General features: G+C 38.0%; 1 protein-coding gene across 2 annotated transcripts in view; it reads right to left on the bottom strand.

The window, feature by feature from the left end:
- The window catches only part of LOC126980286 (kin of IRRE-like protein 1), a 138,240-nt gene that overhangs the window by 88,345 nt on the left and 32,862 nt on the right, over positions 1–17,033 (bottom strand). For both annotated transcript variants that reach the window (XM_050830000.1, XM_050830002.1), the window contains one exon: positions 283–1,514. In XM_050830000.1, the coding sequence (XP_050685957.1) occupies positions 283–358 (76 nt within the window). In that variant the 5' untranslated portion in view covers positions 359–1,514. The remainder of the gene's footprint in view (positions 1–282; positions 1,515–17,033) is intronic.

The following is a 17,033-nucleotide window of genomic DNA, read 5'->3' as shown; positions in this document are numbered from 1 at the left end:
TAATAATAGTAATCAAAGGAGGAAGAGGAGGAGGAAGAAGAAAAGATGGAGAGAGGAGACGAAGCCGGGACGAAGGAGGACGAGAAATAGGAGCAGGATGGAGGAGGAAAAATAAAAAAAAAGAATAGTGAAAGGAACAGGAAAACAGGAAAAAAATGAGAAAGTAAACAAAAGAGAAAAGGAGGAGGTGGAGGAGACTGAGATAAAACAGCGAAGAAGGAAAAAAAAGAGGACAAAAACCGTAAAATTATGATGAGTAAAAGGACAACTATTTGTACTCACCGAGGACGGGGGCGTGGCCGAGGATGAGGGCGGCGAGGAGGCTGGTGACAGTGAGGGGGGCGGGGAGAGACGTCATGGTGAGGGGGCGTGAGGGGGGAGGGGGAGGAGGGAGGTGGTAGGGGAGGGAGGCACTTTTTTTCTTCTCTGTCTCTCTCTCTCTCCCTCTCAAGTCCCTATCCCGTCTCCTCTTTTACTTGTTGTTTTTGTTTTGTTTTGTTAGTTTGAAGTGGTTAGTTGGGTTACACTTCTTCACTTCACTAACGTTCACTTTTTTTGCACTTTTCGTACGTGTTGTGATCCGGTTTTCTACGCGTTTGGTTCGTGTTCAGACGTGTTTTGTGTTTCTTTGTTTTTCGTTTTGTTTTACTGTAGTGTCAATGATTGTTTAACTCTTCTTTTCTTGTTCCATTTTCTTTCTCACTTTCGTATGTTTTTTTTTTTTTGTGGTTATTCAGAAGTTGTTCACTTGTATTATTTGCCTTTTTAGTTCCACATTTTCTTTTAATTGTCAATGATTGTGTAACTGTTTTTATCTTGTGTAATTTCTTCCTCAGTTTCACATTTATTGTCAACGATTTAAATGTCTAGATGTTCTTTTCTTGCGTCTGTTTCTCTCTCACTTTTTCATTTTTTATAGTCACTGTTTAAATGTTCCTTCCTTGTATCACTTTCTTTTTCAGTTTTGCATTTCTCTCCGTCAGCGAAAATATATGTATAGGTTTAAATATTTTCTTGCACCATTTTCTATCTCAGTTTCGCATTTTTTTTTGTCATTGATTCTTTATCTATTCTTTTCTTGTAACATCTCTTTCTCAGTTTCGTGTTTTTCACCATCAGCAAAAATGGAATGCAGTGTTTTTGTTTTTTCCTTCTCTTATTTCATCTCCTTTTTTTCTTTCACAAATCCCAGGCACCGTTTTTCCATTCAGTTTTTTCTACACCAAAGCGAGTCTCGGCTTCCAGAAAACATCACTATTTTTTTCTTTTATCTCCACTCCCGTCCTCGCCTCATCTTAAAACAGTTGATCGTTCAGTTTCACAGTTTCAGTTTCACAGTTTCAGTTTCACAGTCTTCATTCGTTTCATCGTTTTCAGAGAGCCCTTTTGTTCGTTGTTGTTTTTTGTCCTGTCCTCCCTCACTCACTCTTCGTTTATTCATTCACCTTCCAAGAACTCGTCAAAGTTGTCTGTATCTGTCCTTCCCTCGTCCTCTTTCGCAACGCACATGGTCACTGCACAAGGGAAAAGAAGGAAAAAAAGGAAATTAGTTTAGATACAAGTTAAAAAATCAGTCTTGCTTCCTCTGTCTCTTTCACTTATATTGACATTGGTTAAGAGTATGAATGCAAAAACGTGTATTACTTTCTATATTTCACAACACAACGTCAAAGAATGAAAGCAGATGCAAAATATCCCTGTTTCTCTTTCATTTCAATATTTCCATTCCTCAAAAGTATAAATTCAAAATGTAACGCGTATTACTTTCTATATTTGACAACACAACGTTACTGCAGGAGAGAAGTTGAAGAAAAAGCAAATTAGTTTAGATACAGGTTAAAAAATCAGTATCGCTTTTCATATTTCTCTTTCACTTCCAATATTTACATTAGTCAAAAGTATAAATGCAAAATGTAACGTGTATTATTTTCTATATATCACAACACAACGTCAAAGAAGTTGAAAAGATGAAAAAAAGCAAATTAGTTAAGATAAAAAAAATCAGTCCTGCTTTTCATATTTCTTTTTCACTTCCAATATTTACATTAGTCAAAAGTATAAACGTGTCCTCCTTTCCATATTTCACAAGACATCGTAACCGAGAGAGAGAGAGAGAGAGAGAGAGAGAGAGAGAGAGAGAGAGAGAGAGAGAGAGAGAGAGAGAGAGAGAGAGAGAGAGAGAGAGAGAGAGAGAGAGAGAGAGAGAGAGAGAGAGAGAGCATGTAAATGGAAAAAAAATGCAGATCAGTTTATGTGTGACAATACCAATCAGTTTTCCTTTCTCCGCCCTTCTCTCTTTCTCTTCTGTTGTTTAATATGCGTTACGAGCACAGATCTATTACTCCTCAGATTTCACAACGCAGCGCCGAGGCAAGAGAGAAAGGAATACATTGTAGATCAGTCAGCGCGTGTCAATACAACAACCAGTCTTGCTTTTCCTCTCTCTGTCTGTCTGTGTCTGTGTGTCTGTCTCTCTTTCAATGTCTCTCAATCTCTCTATATCTCACTAATTTCTTTATCTATCTATTTCTTAATCTATCTGTCTATCTCTCTAACTATTTATCCTGTTATTTACGCATATTTGATGACGTTCTTTATAAATCTACGTCTATTTCTTTTCACATTTCACTAACCCGTCACGGAAGAGTAGAGAGGAAGAGAGAAGATGAAGTTACAAGAACGAAAATGCAGCGACCAGTCTTGTACTTCCTGTCCCCTCTTCCTCTTCCCTTACTCATAAATGTTAAGAGTACAGGTAAAACTCTACGTGTATTACTGTCCCTATTTCACTACTCGACACACAAAGAGGCAGAGGAAGAGAGCAGATTAGGCAATATAACATACACGTCTGCTTTTCCTATCTCTATCTCCTCCGTTATATATGCTAAGAGGATATGTACGATTTTACGTGTATTACCCTTTAGATTTCACAACTTTCTCCTCCGTTCTTCACAGGTGGCGTCAGGTACATGGAAATCTACGTATATTGCTCTTCACATTTCACTACACACAGAGAAGGGAAAGGAAGAGAGAGTTCAGTTTACAAAGGTTAATATGATATCCAGGTGTCTTTTTTCCTAGTCTGTCTTTCTCTTTCTTCTTTGTTACTTATTGTGTTTGAAGTGTATGTAAAATCTACGCTTATCTCTCTTAACATTTCACTGCACATCATTACAAAAAGAGAAAGGAAGAGATCGGCTTACAAAGGTTAATATGATATCCAGGCCTCTTTTTCCTGTGTGCCTTTCTCTTTCTTCTTTGTTACTTTTTGTGTTTGAAATCCACGCTTATCTCTCTTAACATTTCACTACACATAGTTACAAAAAGAAAACGGAAGAGAGAGATCAGCTTACAAAGGTTAATATGATATCCAGGCCTCTTTTTCCTGTCTGTCTATCATCCTCTATGTTATTTGTTGTTGTCTGAAGTGTATGTAAAAGTCTACGCTTATTACTTGTCAGATTTCACTTTTTTTTTTCTTTTTTTTTTACAACAAAGGAGGCAGCTCAAGGGCACACAAAAAAAGAAAACAATAATAAAAAAAAAGCCCGCTACTCGCTGCTCCTAAAGTAAAACAAAAGAGGTGGCCGAAAGGAAGATCAAATACAGGAGGAGAGGTGTCCTGATACCCTCCTCTTGAAAGAGTTCAAGTCGTAGGCAGGAGGAAATACAGATGAAGGAAGATTGTTCCAGAGTTTACCAGCGTGAGGGATGAAAGAGTGAAGATGCTGGTTAACTCTTGCATAAGGGGTTTGGACAGTATAGGGATGAGCATGAGTAGAAAGTCGAGTGCAGCGGGGCCGCGGGAGGGGGGGAGGCATGCAGTTAGCAAGTTCAGAAGAGCAGTCAGCGTGGAAATATCGATAGAAGATAGAAAGAGAGGCAACATTGCGGCGGAATTTAAGAGGTAGAAGACTATCAGTATGAGGAGGAGAGCTGGTGAGACGAAGAGCCTTAGCCTCCACTCTGTCCAGAAGAGCTGTGTGAGTGGAGCCCCCCCACACATGAGATGCATACTCCATACGAGGGCGGACAAGGCCCCTGTATATGGACAGCAACTGTGCAGGGGAGAAGAACTGGCGGAGACGGTACAGAACGCCCAGCCTCGAGGAAGCTGATTTAGTAAGATATGATATATGAAGTTTCCAGTTGAGATTTTGAGTTAAGGATAGACCGAGGATGTTTAGTGTTGAGGAAGGTGATAGCTGGGTGTTGTCAAAGAATAGGGGATAGTTGTTTGGAAGATTGTGTCGAGTGGATAGGCGGAGAAACTGTGTTTTTGAGGCGTTGAAGGACACCAGGTTCTTCTTGTCCCAATCGGAAATAATAGTAAGGTCTGAGACTAAGCGTTCTGCAGCCTCCAGCCTTGAGTCGTTAAGTTCCTGAAGGGTGGGCCTTCTATTAAAAGAAGTTGAGTAATGCAGAGTGGAATCATCGGCGTAGGAATGGATAGGACAGTTCGTTTTGGAAAGATCATCAATGAACAACAGAAAAAGAGTGGGAGATAGGACAGAACCCTGTGGGACACCACTGTTAATAGATTTAGGGGAAGAACAGTGACCGTCTACCACGGCAGAAATAGAACGGTCAGAAAGGAAACTGGAGATAAAGGTACAGAGAGAAGGATAGAAACCGTAGGAGGGTAGTTTGGAAAGCAAAGATTTGTGCCAGACCCTATCAAAAGCTTTTGATATGTCCAGCGCAATAGCAAAAGTTTCACCGAAACGGCTAAGAGAGGATGACCAAGAGTCAGTTAAGAAGGCTAGGAGATCACCAGTAGAACTTGTCACAAAAAGAGGGAAAAGAGATTAGAATTTTAGTTTACGAATGCCAGTATAACATTCAGTCCTGTTTTTTTTCTGCCTCTGTTTCTCTTTCTCTTCAGTTGGTTATTGTTGCTGAGCGTAAATGTAAAAATCTAGGTACATTACTCTTCACATTTCACAATACAAACACAGCAGGAGGGAAAAAGGAACAGAGACAAGCCAGTTTATAGATGCTAATAAAATAATCAGGCCTGTTTTTCCTGTCTCTGTTTCTCTTCCTCCTCAGATATTTATTGTGCCAAGTGTTAGTGTAAAAATCTAGGTATACTACTCTTCACATTTCACTAGACAAACACAGCAGGAGGGAAATAGGAAGAGACAAGTCAGTTTATAGTTGCTAATAAAATAACCAGGCCCATTTTTCCTGTCTCTGTTTCTCTTTCTCCTCAGTTATTTATTGTTGCCAAGTGTTAATGTAAGAATCTACGCTCATTACTCTTCGTATTTCACTAGACAAACACAGTAGGGGGAAAAGAGGAACAGAGACAAGTCAGTTTATAGATGCTAATAAAATAACCAGGCCCATTTTTTCTGTCTCTGTTTCTCTTTCTCCTCATATTTATTGTTGCTAAGTGTTAATGTAAGAATCTACGCTCATTACTCTTCGTATTTCACTAGACATCGCCACAGAAGCAGAGACAGAGGAACAAAGAGCAGATATTTTGGATTCTAATAACATAACCGAGCTTGCGTTTTCATGTCCTCGTTTTCTCATTCGTTGTTCATTATTAAGAGTAAATGTAAAACTCGACGCAAATTACTCTTCAGATTTCACATGTTAATACGATGAGAAAAAAAGTACTAGTCATTATTATGCAGCTGTCAAATACAAAATAAGTTTATGTACACGCTTCGCTTCCTTTCCCTTCGTTTAATATGCATCACCCTCTTCACTACCACCACCACCACCACCACCACTATTTTCACTCTCTATAGCACCGACACCCCCACCTCTTCTCTCCACCATCAACAACACCCCCACTATCATCTTAATTCCAACACCTGTCATTCTATTCCCTCTTAACCTCCTCCTCCACCACCACCACCACTACCTAAGTCACTCCCTCTCTCCACCACCAACAACAACACCACTATCATCTTCATTCCACCACTACCACCTCCACCATCACTGTCATTTCACCAACACAAACACCACACGCACCTCCACCACCATCACCACAGTCACTCCCTCTCTCCACCTCCACCACCAACAACAACACCACTATCATCTTCATTCCACCACTACCACCTCTACCACCACTGTCATTCCACCAACACCAGCACCACACGCACCTCCACCACCACCATCACAGTCACTACCTCTCTTCACTACCAACAACAACACCACTATCTTCATTCCACCATTACCACCACTACCACCACTGTCATTCCTTCTCTCCACCTCCTCCACCACCACCACTCTCACCCTCTTTCCACCACCACCATAGTCACTCCCTCTCTCCACCAACAACAACAACACAATCCCCTTCATTCCACCACCACCTCTACCACCACTGTCATTCCCTTTCCACCACCTCCACCACCACCACCACCTCACCCGCCCACAGCCCTCTCCGCGTCACCCTAAAGATTTTCCAGTTCACTTCACCTCAGCTTCTCCCTCCTCCCGCACGTCACCCTTGTCACCTTATGAGAAAAAACTCCCATTTTATTTTTCTTTCGTTTTCCTTTTCTTTTTCTTACCAGCACAGGTTCAAGGGGTTAGGCGGCGGAGATGAGCACCGAGGCCACGAGTCGTTGTAGTGCATGCTCCCAACTTTACTTATTTGCTTACTTTTCTTACTTTTTTCGTCAATTATGTTTTTTTTTTTCTTTACTTTTTTTGTTTTACGCTTTTCTTCCTGATGCAAAAATTCACTTCCTTCCCTTTTCTTTCTTTCTTTCTATTATTTTATTTATTCCTTCCCTTAATTATTTGTTCACCGCTATTTTTTTATGTATTTCATTTTCTTCTTACTTATTAAAAACTTCCCTTCTTCATTCTTTCTCCTTTTTCCCTCCTTCCTTTTTCTTCTTTACTCTTTCTTATCTCAATTATTTGTTCTTATTTTTTACAACTATATTTCCTTCGTACCGATTAAAAAAAAACACTTCCTTTCTTCATTCTTTTTCTTTTCTTCCTCCTTCCTTTTTCTTCTTTACCTTTGCTGCCCTCAATCATCTGTTCTCATTTTTTTACCACTATATTTCCTTCGTACTTATTAAAAACACTTCCTTTCTTCATCCTTTCTCCTTTTTTTCCTCCCTTCATTTTTCTCCCTTCCTTCCTTCCTTCCTTCCTTCCGCCCTTCCTCCAATCAGCTATTTTAGAGATCTTTTCTATTTTATGTCCTCCTTTCTTGACTTGCCTTTCCTTCCTTTTTACTTTTCCTCCTTTTTCCTCTTTTCCTTCACTCAAGCGATTCTTTTTTCTTCGTGTTTTCCTTTATTTTTTTGGTTCTATCCTTCCGTCCAATCCAATTTTTTTTTCATTTTCTTTTACCCTTTTTCTTTGTTGTCATAATAAAAAAAAGTTTCGTGTTATAATTTTTCATTCTTTTCTTTTCTTTTTTTCTAATTCTCATTTTTTTCTTTCAATCTGCTATTCCGTCTTTTCCAGTTTTTCATTTTTTTATTAAGTCAAACACTGCCATGTTTTTTTTTCTTACTCTGTCTTAATTTTCTCTTTTCTTAAATCATTTCTTCCACCTTCCGTTTTGTGATTTCATGTTTTAATTAATTTCCTCGTCTTTTTTTCATCCTTTTTTAGTCTAGGATTTTATAGTTTTTAGTTAATTATTTTTTTCAGTTTCCTTTCTCTCATAATTTCATCCTTCGCTTTAAGGCTTCTTCCTTCACTCCTTCCTTTCATCTTTATTTATTTTCCTTTTATCTTCAAATCAGTCATTTCACAGTTTAGTTTTACTTCCTACCTTCCTTTTTTCAGCTCAATATTTTTTTTTATGTCTTCAACCAAGCATTTCAGTTTCTTCCTTTTCTCTTTTTACTTCATTTCCTCTTTTCTATCCTTCCTTCCACCCTTCCTTCCTTTATTTTTACTTTCTTCCTTCCTTCATTCTTTCAGCTTTATTTTCTTCTTTATTGTCTTCAACCATGCAATTCAGTTTCTTCCTTTTCTCTTTTTACTTCCTTTCCTCTCTTCCATCCTTCCTTCCACCCTTCCTTTCTTTATTTTAACTTCATATTCTTTTCATACCTTCAAGCAAGCAATTCACAGTCTCTTCCTTCCTCTCTTCTTGCTTAATTTCCGTTCCTTCATCCTTCCTTCCCTGCACGTTAGAATTATGCATCGATAAGGCTGAATTTCGCACCTTGGCCGTCGTCCTCATCTGCTCGCTTGTCACCTGCAATTACCGCTGCACGGGAGCACACGGCGAGGTCATCTAAGGTCAGGTAAGGTCATGGAAGGTCAAGTAAGGTCAGGTAAAGTCAGGTAAGGTCAAGTTAAGTTAGGTAAGGTCAGGTAAGGTCAATTAAGGCCAGGCAAGGTAAGGTAAGGTCAGGTAAGGTCAGAGGTGTGTAGGAGACGCGTGGAAGTACCGTGAAAAAGAGTCTGAATTAGTCAAAGGAGAAAATGGAAGATAATGAGGCAAGGAAAAAGGGGAGGGAGCGTTCTAAAGAGTGTTCCGGCATCAGAATAATTGTTTCGGAGTGGAGCGCGAAATTGTGGGGCGAATGTAATACCGCTGCTTGGCGTTTGGGCGAATGAACGCGGCGATAAGTCATGGAAGTGTAAGGTGCTGCTGGAGAGTGCCGGAAAAATTGTTGGAAATGTTGAAAAAAATATAAAAAGGTGGTACGAGAAAATTACTGAGGGCTGAGTGAAAAAAAAATAGTTACGATGTTGAAATAATGTTAGAAATGATAATAGAAATGTAAAAAAAAAAACTGCTGGAGAGTGCAGGAAAAATTGTTAAGGAAATGTTAAAGAAATTATAAAAAGGTGATACGAGAAAATTACTGAGGGCTGAGTGAAAAAAAATAGTTACGATGTTGAAATAATGTTAGAAATGATAATAGAAATGTAAAAAGCTGCTGGAGAGTGCCGGAAAAATTGTTAAGGAAATGTTGAAAAAAATATATAAAAAAAAGGTCATAAGAGAAAATTACTGAGGACTGAGTTAAAAAAAATAGTTAAGATGTTGAAATAATGTTAGAACGCCTGTGAAAAAAATTACGAAGGGTTAAGTTAAAAGTTATGAGGGAAATGCTGAAAAAAATTATAAAAAAGGGGATAAGAGAAAATTACTGAGGACCGAGTGAAAAAAGAATAGTTAAGATGTTGAAATAATGTTAGAACGCCTGTGAAAAAAAGTTACGAAGGATTAAGTTAAAAATCATGAAGGAAATGTTAAAAATAATTGTTAACATCGCTAAGAAAAATTTACGACGGTGTTAAAGAGTAGGAATGAGTAAGAAATAATGTTGAAATAAGGTTGAAAGGGATAATAACAATTTGAGGTAGAAGAAGGTGTTGGAAAGAGTTAAGGAAGCGTTGGAATAATGTTAGAAGTGATGAGAAAAAATTACTGGGTTGTTAAAAGTGAAAAAAACCGGCTAAGAAGATGTTGAAATAATGTTAGAAATGATAATAGAAATGTAAAAAGCTGCTGGAGAAAAAATTGTTAAGGATATGTTGAAAAAATTATAAAAAGGTGATAACAGAAAATTACTGAGGACTGAGTGAAAAAAAAAAGAAAACAATAATAAAAAAAGCCGCTACTGGCTGTAAAAAGAAACAAAAGAGGTTAAAAGCAAGGTCAAATCGAGAAAATGTTGAAATAATGTTAAAACGGCTGTGAAAAAAATTACTAAATGAAAAAAAATCAAGAAAATGTTGAAATAATGTAAAAAACAATTATGATAAAGTAACTTAGGTGTGAACATCTTTGAATGGATAAAGAATATAATAATGAAATAATGTTAAAAGAGCTAATAACAATATAAACAGCTGGAACGTGTTAAAATTGTTAAGAAAATGTCCAAATAATGATAAAGTGTTCAGAAAAATTACTACGGTTGAGTGAAAAAATATATAACAAATGTTGATATAATGTTAAGTCCTAATGAAAGAGTACTGAGACTTAAAGAGTGAAAAAAAGTACAAGAAAATATTCATGTAATGTCAAAGGTGTTAGGAGAAATTTACTGAGGTATTAGGAGTGAAAAAAAGTGTTCAAAAAATGCCCAAATAATGTCAAAAGCGCTAAGATAAATTTACTGAGGTGTTCGGAGTGAAAAATGTGTTCAAAAAATGCCCAAATAATCTCAAAAGTGATAATAAAAATATATGAAGACTTAAGAAAGAAAATATATTAAGTAAATCTTGTAATAACACTAAAAATAGTGTAACAGACGAGTTTGAATGAAAAATAAATAAACAGAAGAAAAAGTGTGAGGTGTGAAAAACGATAGGAAAGAATAAAAAAGAGGAAATGATGAGAAATTAAAACTGAATGGAGGAGAAAAAAATCTTAGCACCGATAAACAAAAAAATGAAAATAAACTTACGACAGGATAAATAGATAAAGAGAAGGAAAAGTGCGAATATAATTACAATATATAGCAACATTGATCACAGTAATTGCAGTAGTAGTAGTAGTAGTAGTAGTAGTAGTAGTAGAAGTAGTAGTAGTAGTAGTAGTAGAAATAGTAGTGGTAGCAGAAGTAGTAGTAGTAGTAGTAGTAGTAGTAGTAGTAAGAGAAGTAGTAGTAGTAGTAGTAGTAGTAGTAGTAGTAGTAGTAGTAGTAGCAATAGTAACAATAATAATAACAATAATAATAACATCAAAACAATTACTAACTCGTCCATTAGTTGATAACCCGCCACAGATGAAAAAAAAAGAACAATAACTGAACAATAGAACCACCACCAACAACAACAACAATAGACTCAACAACAACAACAATAACAACAACAACAGTAACAAACAAATGCAAACAAAAGCACAAACAACTGCTCTGCTGATACACGAGCAAATAATAAATACTTAATGACTCACGAATACAGACAGACAGAAAGTAGGAAAGAAAGAAAGAAAGAAAGAAAGGAAAGAATGAATGAATGGAGTAAAGAGAAAGAATGGAAAAAAGAAAGAAAGATACAAAGAAAAATAAAAGAGAAAGAGTGAATAAATAAACGAAAGAAAGAAAAAGAAATAAAAAAGGAAAGAAAGGAAGACAAACACACACACACACACACAAAAAAAAAAAAAAAAAAAACATAGCTATAGAAACAAAGAGAAAGAGAAAAAGGAGAAGAAAAACACCTACTCACCCCCCCCCCCACACACACACACACGCACACGCACACAAGTAAAAAAAAAATACAGGTGTGTCTTGCGTGTCGTTAAAGCTTCGCTCCCACAAACAAGCCATTAGCAGATAGGGACAGGTGAGGTGCTAAGCTGCTACCCCCTTAATAGTGAAAGTGAGGTAAAACAGGTGAACAGGTAAGCCGGGAAGGTGGTGGCGCGGAGAGGAAAGGGAAAGTAGAAAGGTTAGAGGAAAGGGATGAAAAGGAAAGATAAGAAGAAGGAAAGGAGGAAGGAATAAGGTAGTTAATTTAAAAGGAGTACAAAATGGAAAAGAAAGAGAGGGAAGGGAAAGGAGAAAAGTGAGAGGGAAGGGAAAGGAGAAAGGTTAGAGGAAAGGGATGAAAAGGAAAGATAAGAAGAAGGAAAGGAGGAAGGAATAAGGTAGTTAATTTAAAAGGAGTACAAAATGGAAAAGAAAGAGAGGGAAAGGAAAGGAGAAAAGTGAGAGGGAAGGGAAAGGAGAAAGGTTAGAGGAAAGGGATGAAAAGGAAAGATAAGAAGAAGGAAAGGAGGAAGGAATAAGGCAGTTAAAAAGGAGTACAAAATGGAAAAGGAAGAGAAGGAAGGGAAAGGAGAAAGGTGAGAGGGAAGGGAAAGGAGAAAGGTGAGAGGAAAGGGATGAAAAGGAAAGATAAAAAGGAGAAAAGGAGGAAGGAATAAGGCAGTTAATTAAAAGGAGTACAAAATAGAAAAGAAAGGGAAGGGATGGAAAAGGAGAAAGGGGATGAGAAAGATATAGATATATATATATATATATATATATATATATATATATATATATATATATATATATATATATATATATATATATATATATATATATATATATATATATATATATATATATATATATATATATATAAAGAAATAGAAAGAAGAGATATGAGGAAGTAAGTATATTAGGAGCAGTGAGTAGCGGCCTTTTTTATTATTGTTTCGTGTATTTTTTTGTTTGTTTGTTTGTTTGTTTTTTGTTTTTTGCCCTTGAGTTGTCTCCTTTGCGATGAAAAAAAAAAGTAAGAAGATATGGATTAAAAAGATGAATGAAAAGAGGAAGGAAGAAAGTAACTGGGTGAAAAAATAAAGAGAAAGAAGAAAGATGTCATAAAAAGGATGAAGAAGATGAGAGAGGAAAGGAAGAACGGAACCAGAAAGATATAAAAACCGGAAAGAGAAGGAAGGAGACCGAGAAACTAAGAGGCCATGAATGAAAAATAGAAATGAATGAAGCAACTGAAAGAGGACGAGAGGAAAGAAAGAAGGGAGCCAGAAAGACATAAAAACGGAAAGAGAAGGAAGGAGAACGAGAAACTAAAAGACCATGAATGTAAAATAGAAATGAATGAAGCGACTGAATGAGGGCGGGAGGAAAGAAAGAAGAAAGAAAGAAAGCAGAGAAGGAAAAAGCAAACGAAGAATGAAAGGCAAGAAGGAAGAAAGAAAGACAGTGGACAAGCAAGATAAAGAAGGTGGCAAGCAAGCAAGCAAGCAAGAAAGCAAACAAGTACCCAAGCGAGAAGACTGGACCAAAACAAAAACAGAGAGCAGTAATGTTGGTAGCCCTGTCTGAACCAAAACAAAGCCCTGTCTGAAACCAAAACAAACAGAGAGAGCAAACAAGTACCCAAGCGAGAAGACTGGACCAAAACAAAAACAGAGAGCAGTAATGTTGGTAGCCCTGTCTGAACCAAAACAAAAACAGAAAGCAGTAATGTTGGCAGCCCTGTTATTGGCTCGCCCAGTGTTACGCGTCGCCCACACCTCCCCCGCCGCCCGCCCTTATTAGCAAGTCGGAGGTCACGCCACGGGGTCCAAAAAAAAAGACTCACCGCTCAAAAAACATTATCAGCGATCCCCGACGCACGGAAGGCTGGAATGAATGAAGGACGGAAGGAGGAGGATAGAGGAGGGAATGGAGAAACTTGGAGAGGAAGAAAGAAATGGGATGAAGAGAAGGAAAGGAAATGAGAGAAGGGAAGGAAGGGATGAGACCCACGTAAGGCTGGAATGAATGAAGGAATGAAGGAAGGAAGGGGGAGGATAAAGGAAGGGAATGGAGAAACTTGGAGAGGAAGAAGGGAAGGGAAAAGGGAAGGGAACGAAAAGAGGAGAGGAAAAGAAAAGGAGAGGAAACGAAGGGAATAGAAAGGAAAGAGATGAGGAACAGGAAGGATAGAAAGGAAGAAAGGAGGGAATGGAGAAACTTGGAGGAAGAAGGGAATTGAAAAGGGACGGGAACGAAAAGAGGAGAGGAAACGAAGGGAAGAGAAGAGATGAGGGACAGGAAGGATAGAAAGGAAGGAAGGAGGAAAGGAGGGAATGGAAAAACTTGGAACAGGGAGGGAAAGGGAAAGAGAAGGAACGAAAAAAGAAAACGATAGGAAAGAAGGAAAAGGGGGAATAGGTAACAAGACGGCTGGACGGAAGGAAGGAAGGGAGGGGGAAAAGAGGATGATAAAGATTGGGAATGGAGAAACTTGGAGAAAAAGAAGAGAAGACTGAGAGAATGAAAAGAGAGGAGGAGAAAAATAGATTGAAGGGAAGGAAAGAAAGGAAGGTAGGAGGAAAGGAGAATGATAAAGGGAGGAAATGGAAAAACTTAGAAGGGAAGAAGGAAAGAGATAAGAGAAGGAAAGGAAACAAGGGGAAAGGAAAGAAGGAAAATAAACAAGGGGAATAGAACGGAAAGAGAATATGATGGAAAGGTTGAAAGGAGGAAGAAAGAAAGAGGAGGATGAATTTATGACGGGGAAGGAAAAAAGTGAAAAAATAAGGAAAAAGAAATGAGGGAAAATGAAGGGAAAGAGGGAGTGAGTAACAGGAGGGATAAAAAAAGAGGAGAAAAAATAAATGAAGGAGAGAAAACAAGGAAGCAGAAAAGAGCGGATAAATGAAGGAAAAAGAAAATAATGAATGATAAAATGGAAGAGAGGAAGAGAGATACGAGAAAATGGAACAAGAAATGAAAGGAGGAAAAGCACATAAAGAAGGAGAGGAGGAAAAAGACGAATATAAAAGAAAATAAGAGAGTAAAAATTGAAATAAAAAATAATGAGATAGTAAAATAAGTAATGGGAGTCAAAGCAGAAGAATAAAAATAAACAAAAAAAAATGAAGATAAAGATGGAGGAAGAAGGAAATGGGGGGAGAAAAGGAGAAGAGAAGAGAAAGGAAAGAAGAAAGGAAAAAAAAGGAAAAGAAACAAAAGAGGGGAGAAGATAAGGGAGGGGAGAAAAGAGGGGAGAAGAAGAAAGGAGAAGAGGAGAGACGAAGGAAAGGAAGAAAGAGGAGGAAAAAGAGAAGGAAAAGAGGAGAGGAAAAAGAAGGAAGAGAATGAAGGATAAAGAGTGAAAAGGAAAAGACAAAGAGAAAAGGAAAAGAAGGAAAGGAAAATAGGTGAAAGAGAGGATGAAGGAAAATAAGGGAGGGGAGAAGATAAAGGAGGGAGAGAAAGGAGGATAAAGTAATGGGAAGGAAAGGAGACAAGAAGATCAGGAAAAGAAGGAAAGGAAAAGAGGGGAAAGAGAGGATGAAGGACAAGAAGGGAAGGAAGAAAAAAAGAAGGAAGAGAATGAAGGATAAAGTAGTGAAAAGGAAAAGACAAAGAGAAAAGGAAAAGAAGGAAAGGAAAAGAGGGGAAAGAGAGGATGAAGGAAAATAAGGGAGGGAAAAAGGAAAAGAAGGAAGAGAATGATGGATAAAGTAATGGAAAGGAAAAGACAAGGAGAACAGGAAAAGAAGGAAAGGAAAAGAGGGGAAAGAAAGGATGAAGGAAAATAAGGGAGGGAAGAAGGAAAAAAAGGAAAAGAAAGGAGAATAAAGTAATGGGAAGGAAAGGAGACCAGAAGATCAGGAAAAGAAGGAAAGAAAAAGAGGGAAAAGAGAGGATGAAGTAGAAGAAGGAAAGGAAGAAGAAAACGGAGGATAAAGTAATGGAAAGGAAAAGAAAAGAAGGAAAGGAAAAGTGAAAAAGAGGATGAAGGAGAAAAATGGAGGGAAGAAGGAAAGGAGGAAGAGAAAAAAATGGGAGTTAAAGAAATGGAAAATAAGGAAACACAAAAAATGAGAGATGGTGAGGTAGGCTTTACAAGGGTCTGAGGTCATTCTAAGATCTGGAGAGTCGAGGTCAGGTCAGGTCAGGTCAGGTCAGGTCAGGTCACTAGGGAAGAAGTCAACTAATAAAGAGAAGGAAGTGAGTTTTTTGGGGTCCTCCTGTTTGTCTGTTTTTTTGTTTTGTTTTCTACTTCTCCTTCCTCTTCCCTCGCATTCCCCTGCATCAGGTCAGGTCAGGTCAGGTCAGGTCACTGGGGAAGAAGTCAACTAATCAGGAGAACGAAGTGAGTTTTTTTGCATCCTGTCGAAAGTAAAAGTGCAGCCCTGTTTTTTTTTTTTTTCTTCTTCTTCTTCTCCTTCCTCTTCCCTCGCCTCCGCCGGTGGTCACTTTTCACACTGCCTTTCCGTCTTTCTTTTTTTACGGTAAAGGAAGCGGTTCAAGGGACAATAAAAAAGCACGAGAGGAAAAAAAAAACCGCTAACCACTGCCCCTATAAAAAAAAAAAATAGGCGAGTGGCCAAGAGAGAGGTCGGTATCGGATCGAGAGATTTTGTCTGTTGTTTTTGTGGCTTTGTTTTTAGTTTCTCCTTTTTAAATGTGTGTGTGAAGGAGGGAAAGGAAGGAAGCGAAGAGGAAAAGAAATGGGAGAAGGTAGGGAAGGAAAAAAGGAGAAAGAGAGGATGGTAAGGGATAGGAAGGGAAAGAGGGGATGATAGGGAGTAAGAATGGAAAAGAGGAAAGGGGAGAAGGGAAGGAAGCGGAAAGGAAAGACCCGAAGAAAGAAAGGAGGAAGAAAGGATGGTAAGGGATAGGAAGGGAAACAGGGGATAATGGAAAGTGAGAATGGAAAAGAGGAAGGGAGAGAAGGGAAGGAAGCGAAAAGGAAAGAACGGAAGAAAGAGAGAAGAAAGAGAGGATGGTAAGGTATAGGAAGGGAAAGAATGGGATATATAATGGAAAGTTAGAATGGAAAAGAGAAAGGGAGAGAAGGGAAGGAAACGAAAAGGAAAGAACGAAGGAAAGAGAGGAGAAAGAAAGGATGATAAGGGATAGGAAGGGAAACAGGGGATGATGGAGAGTAAGAATGGAAAAGAGGAAGGGAGAGAAGGGAAGGAAACGAAAAGGAAAGAACGAAAGGAAGGGGAAAGAAAGGAGGGTAAGGGATAGGTCGCGAAAGAAGAGGCAAAGGAGAGTAAGGATGGAAAAGAGAAAGGAAGGAAAGGGAAAGAGAATTTACATTTACATTCTAGTATAAAAAAAATGAATGAAGGATTAAACAGAAATGGAAGAAGATAGGGAAGGAAAAAAGAAGAAAGAGAGGATGGAAAGGGATAAGAAGGGAAAGAGGGATAAGGGAAAGTAAGAATGGAAAAGAGAAAGGGAGGGAAGGGAAGGAGAATTTACACTTACATTCTAGCATCAAAAAAAGTTAATGAAGGATCAATCACAACTCAGGTAAAAAGACGGGTGAAGAACATCAGTATAAACACACCTGTATGCGGGTTTTTTTACCTGCGCCTTGAAAAATGTTTCTGTAAATGTAATGACAACGCAGGTAATGGTACAGGTCCACAAATTCCGTATAAACACACCTGTATGCGTTTTTTTTACCTGTTCCTTTAAAAATGTTTGTGCGAAGGTAATGACAACGCAGGTAAGTGGACAGGTGCACGATTTCCGCATCAACACACCTGTACGCATTTACATTCCAAAATCATAAAAGTTAATGATCAATATATAATAATTACTGAATATTCGTCGTGTGTTCACCTGTCCAGTATAAACAACAACTAAAATGACAGGTGTGCAAGCCTC

The sequence above is a fragment of the Eriocheir sinensis genome, chromosome 44 (genome assembly GCF_024679095.1).
Source record: "Eriocheir sinensis breed Jianghai 21 chromosome 44, ASM2467909v1, whole genome shotgun sequence".
NCBI lineage: Eukaryota > Metazoa > Arthropoda > Malacostraca > Decapoda > Varunidae > Eriocheir > Eriocheir sinensis.
Note: the sequence above shows the minus strand (reverse complement) of the source record. Positions and strands in the feature narration are given on the sequence as shown.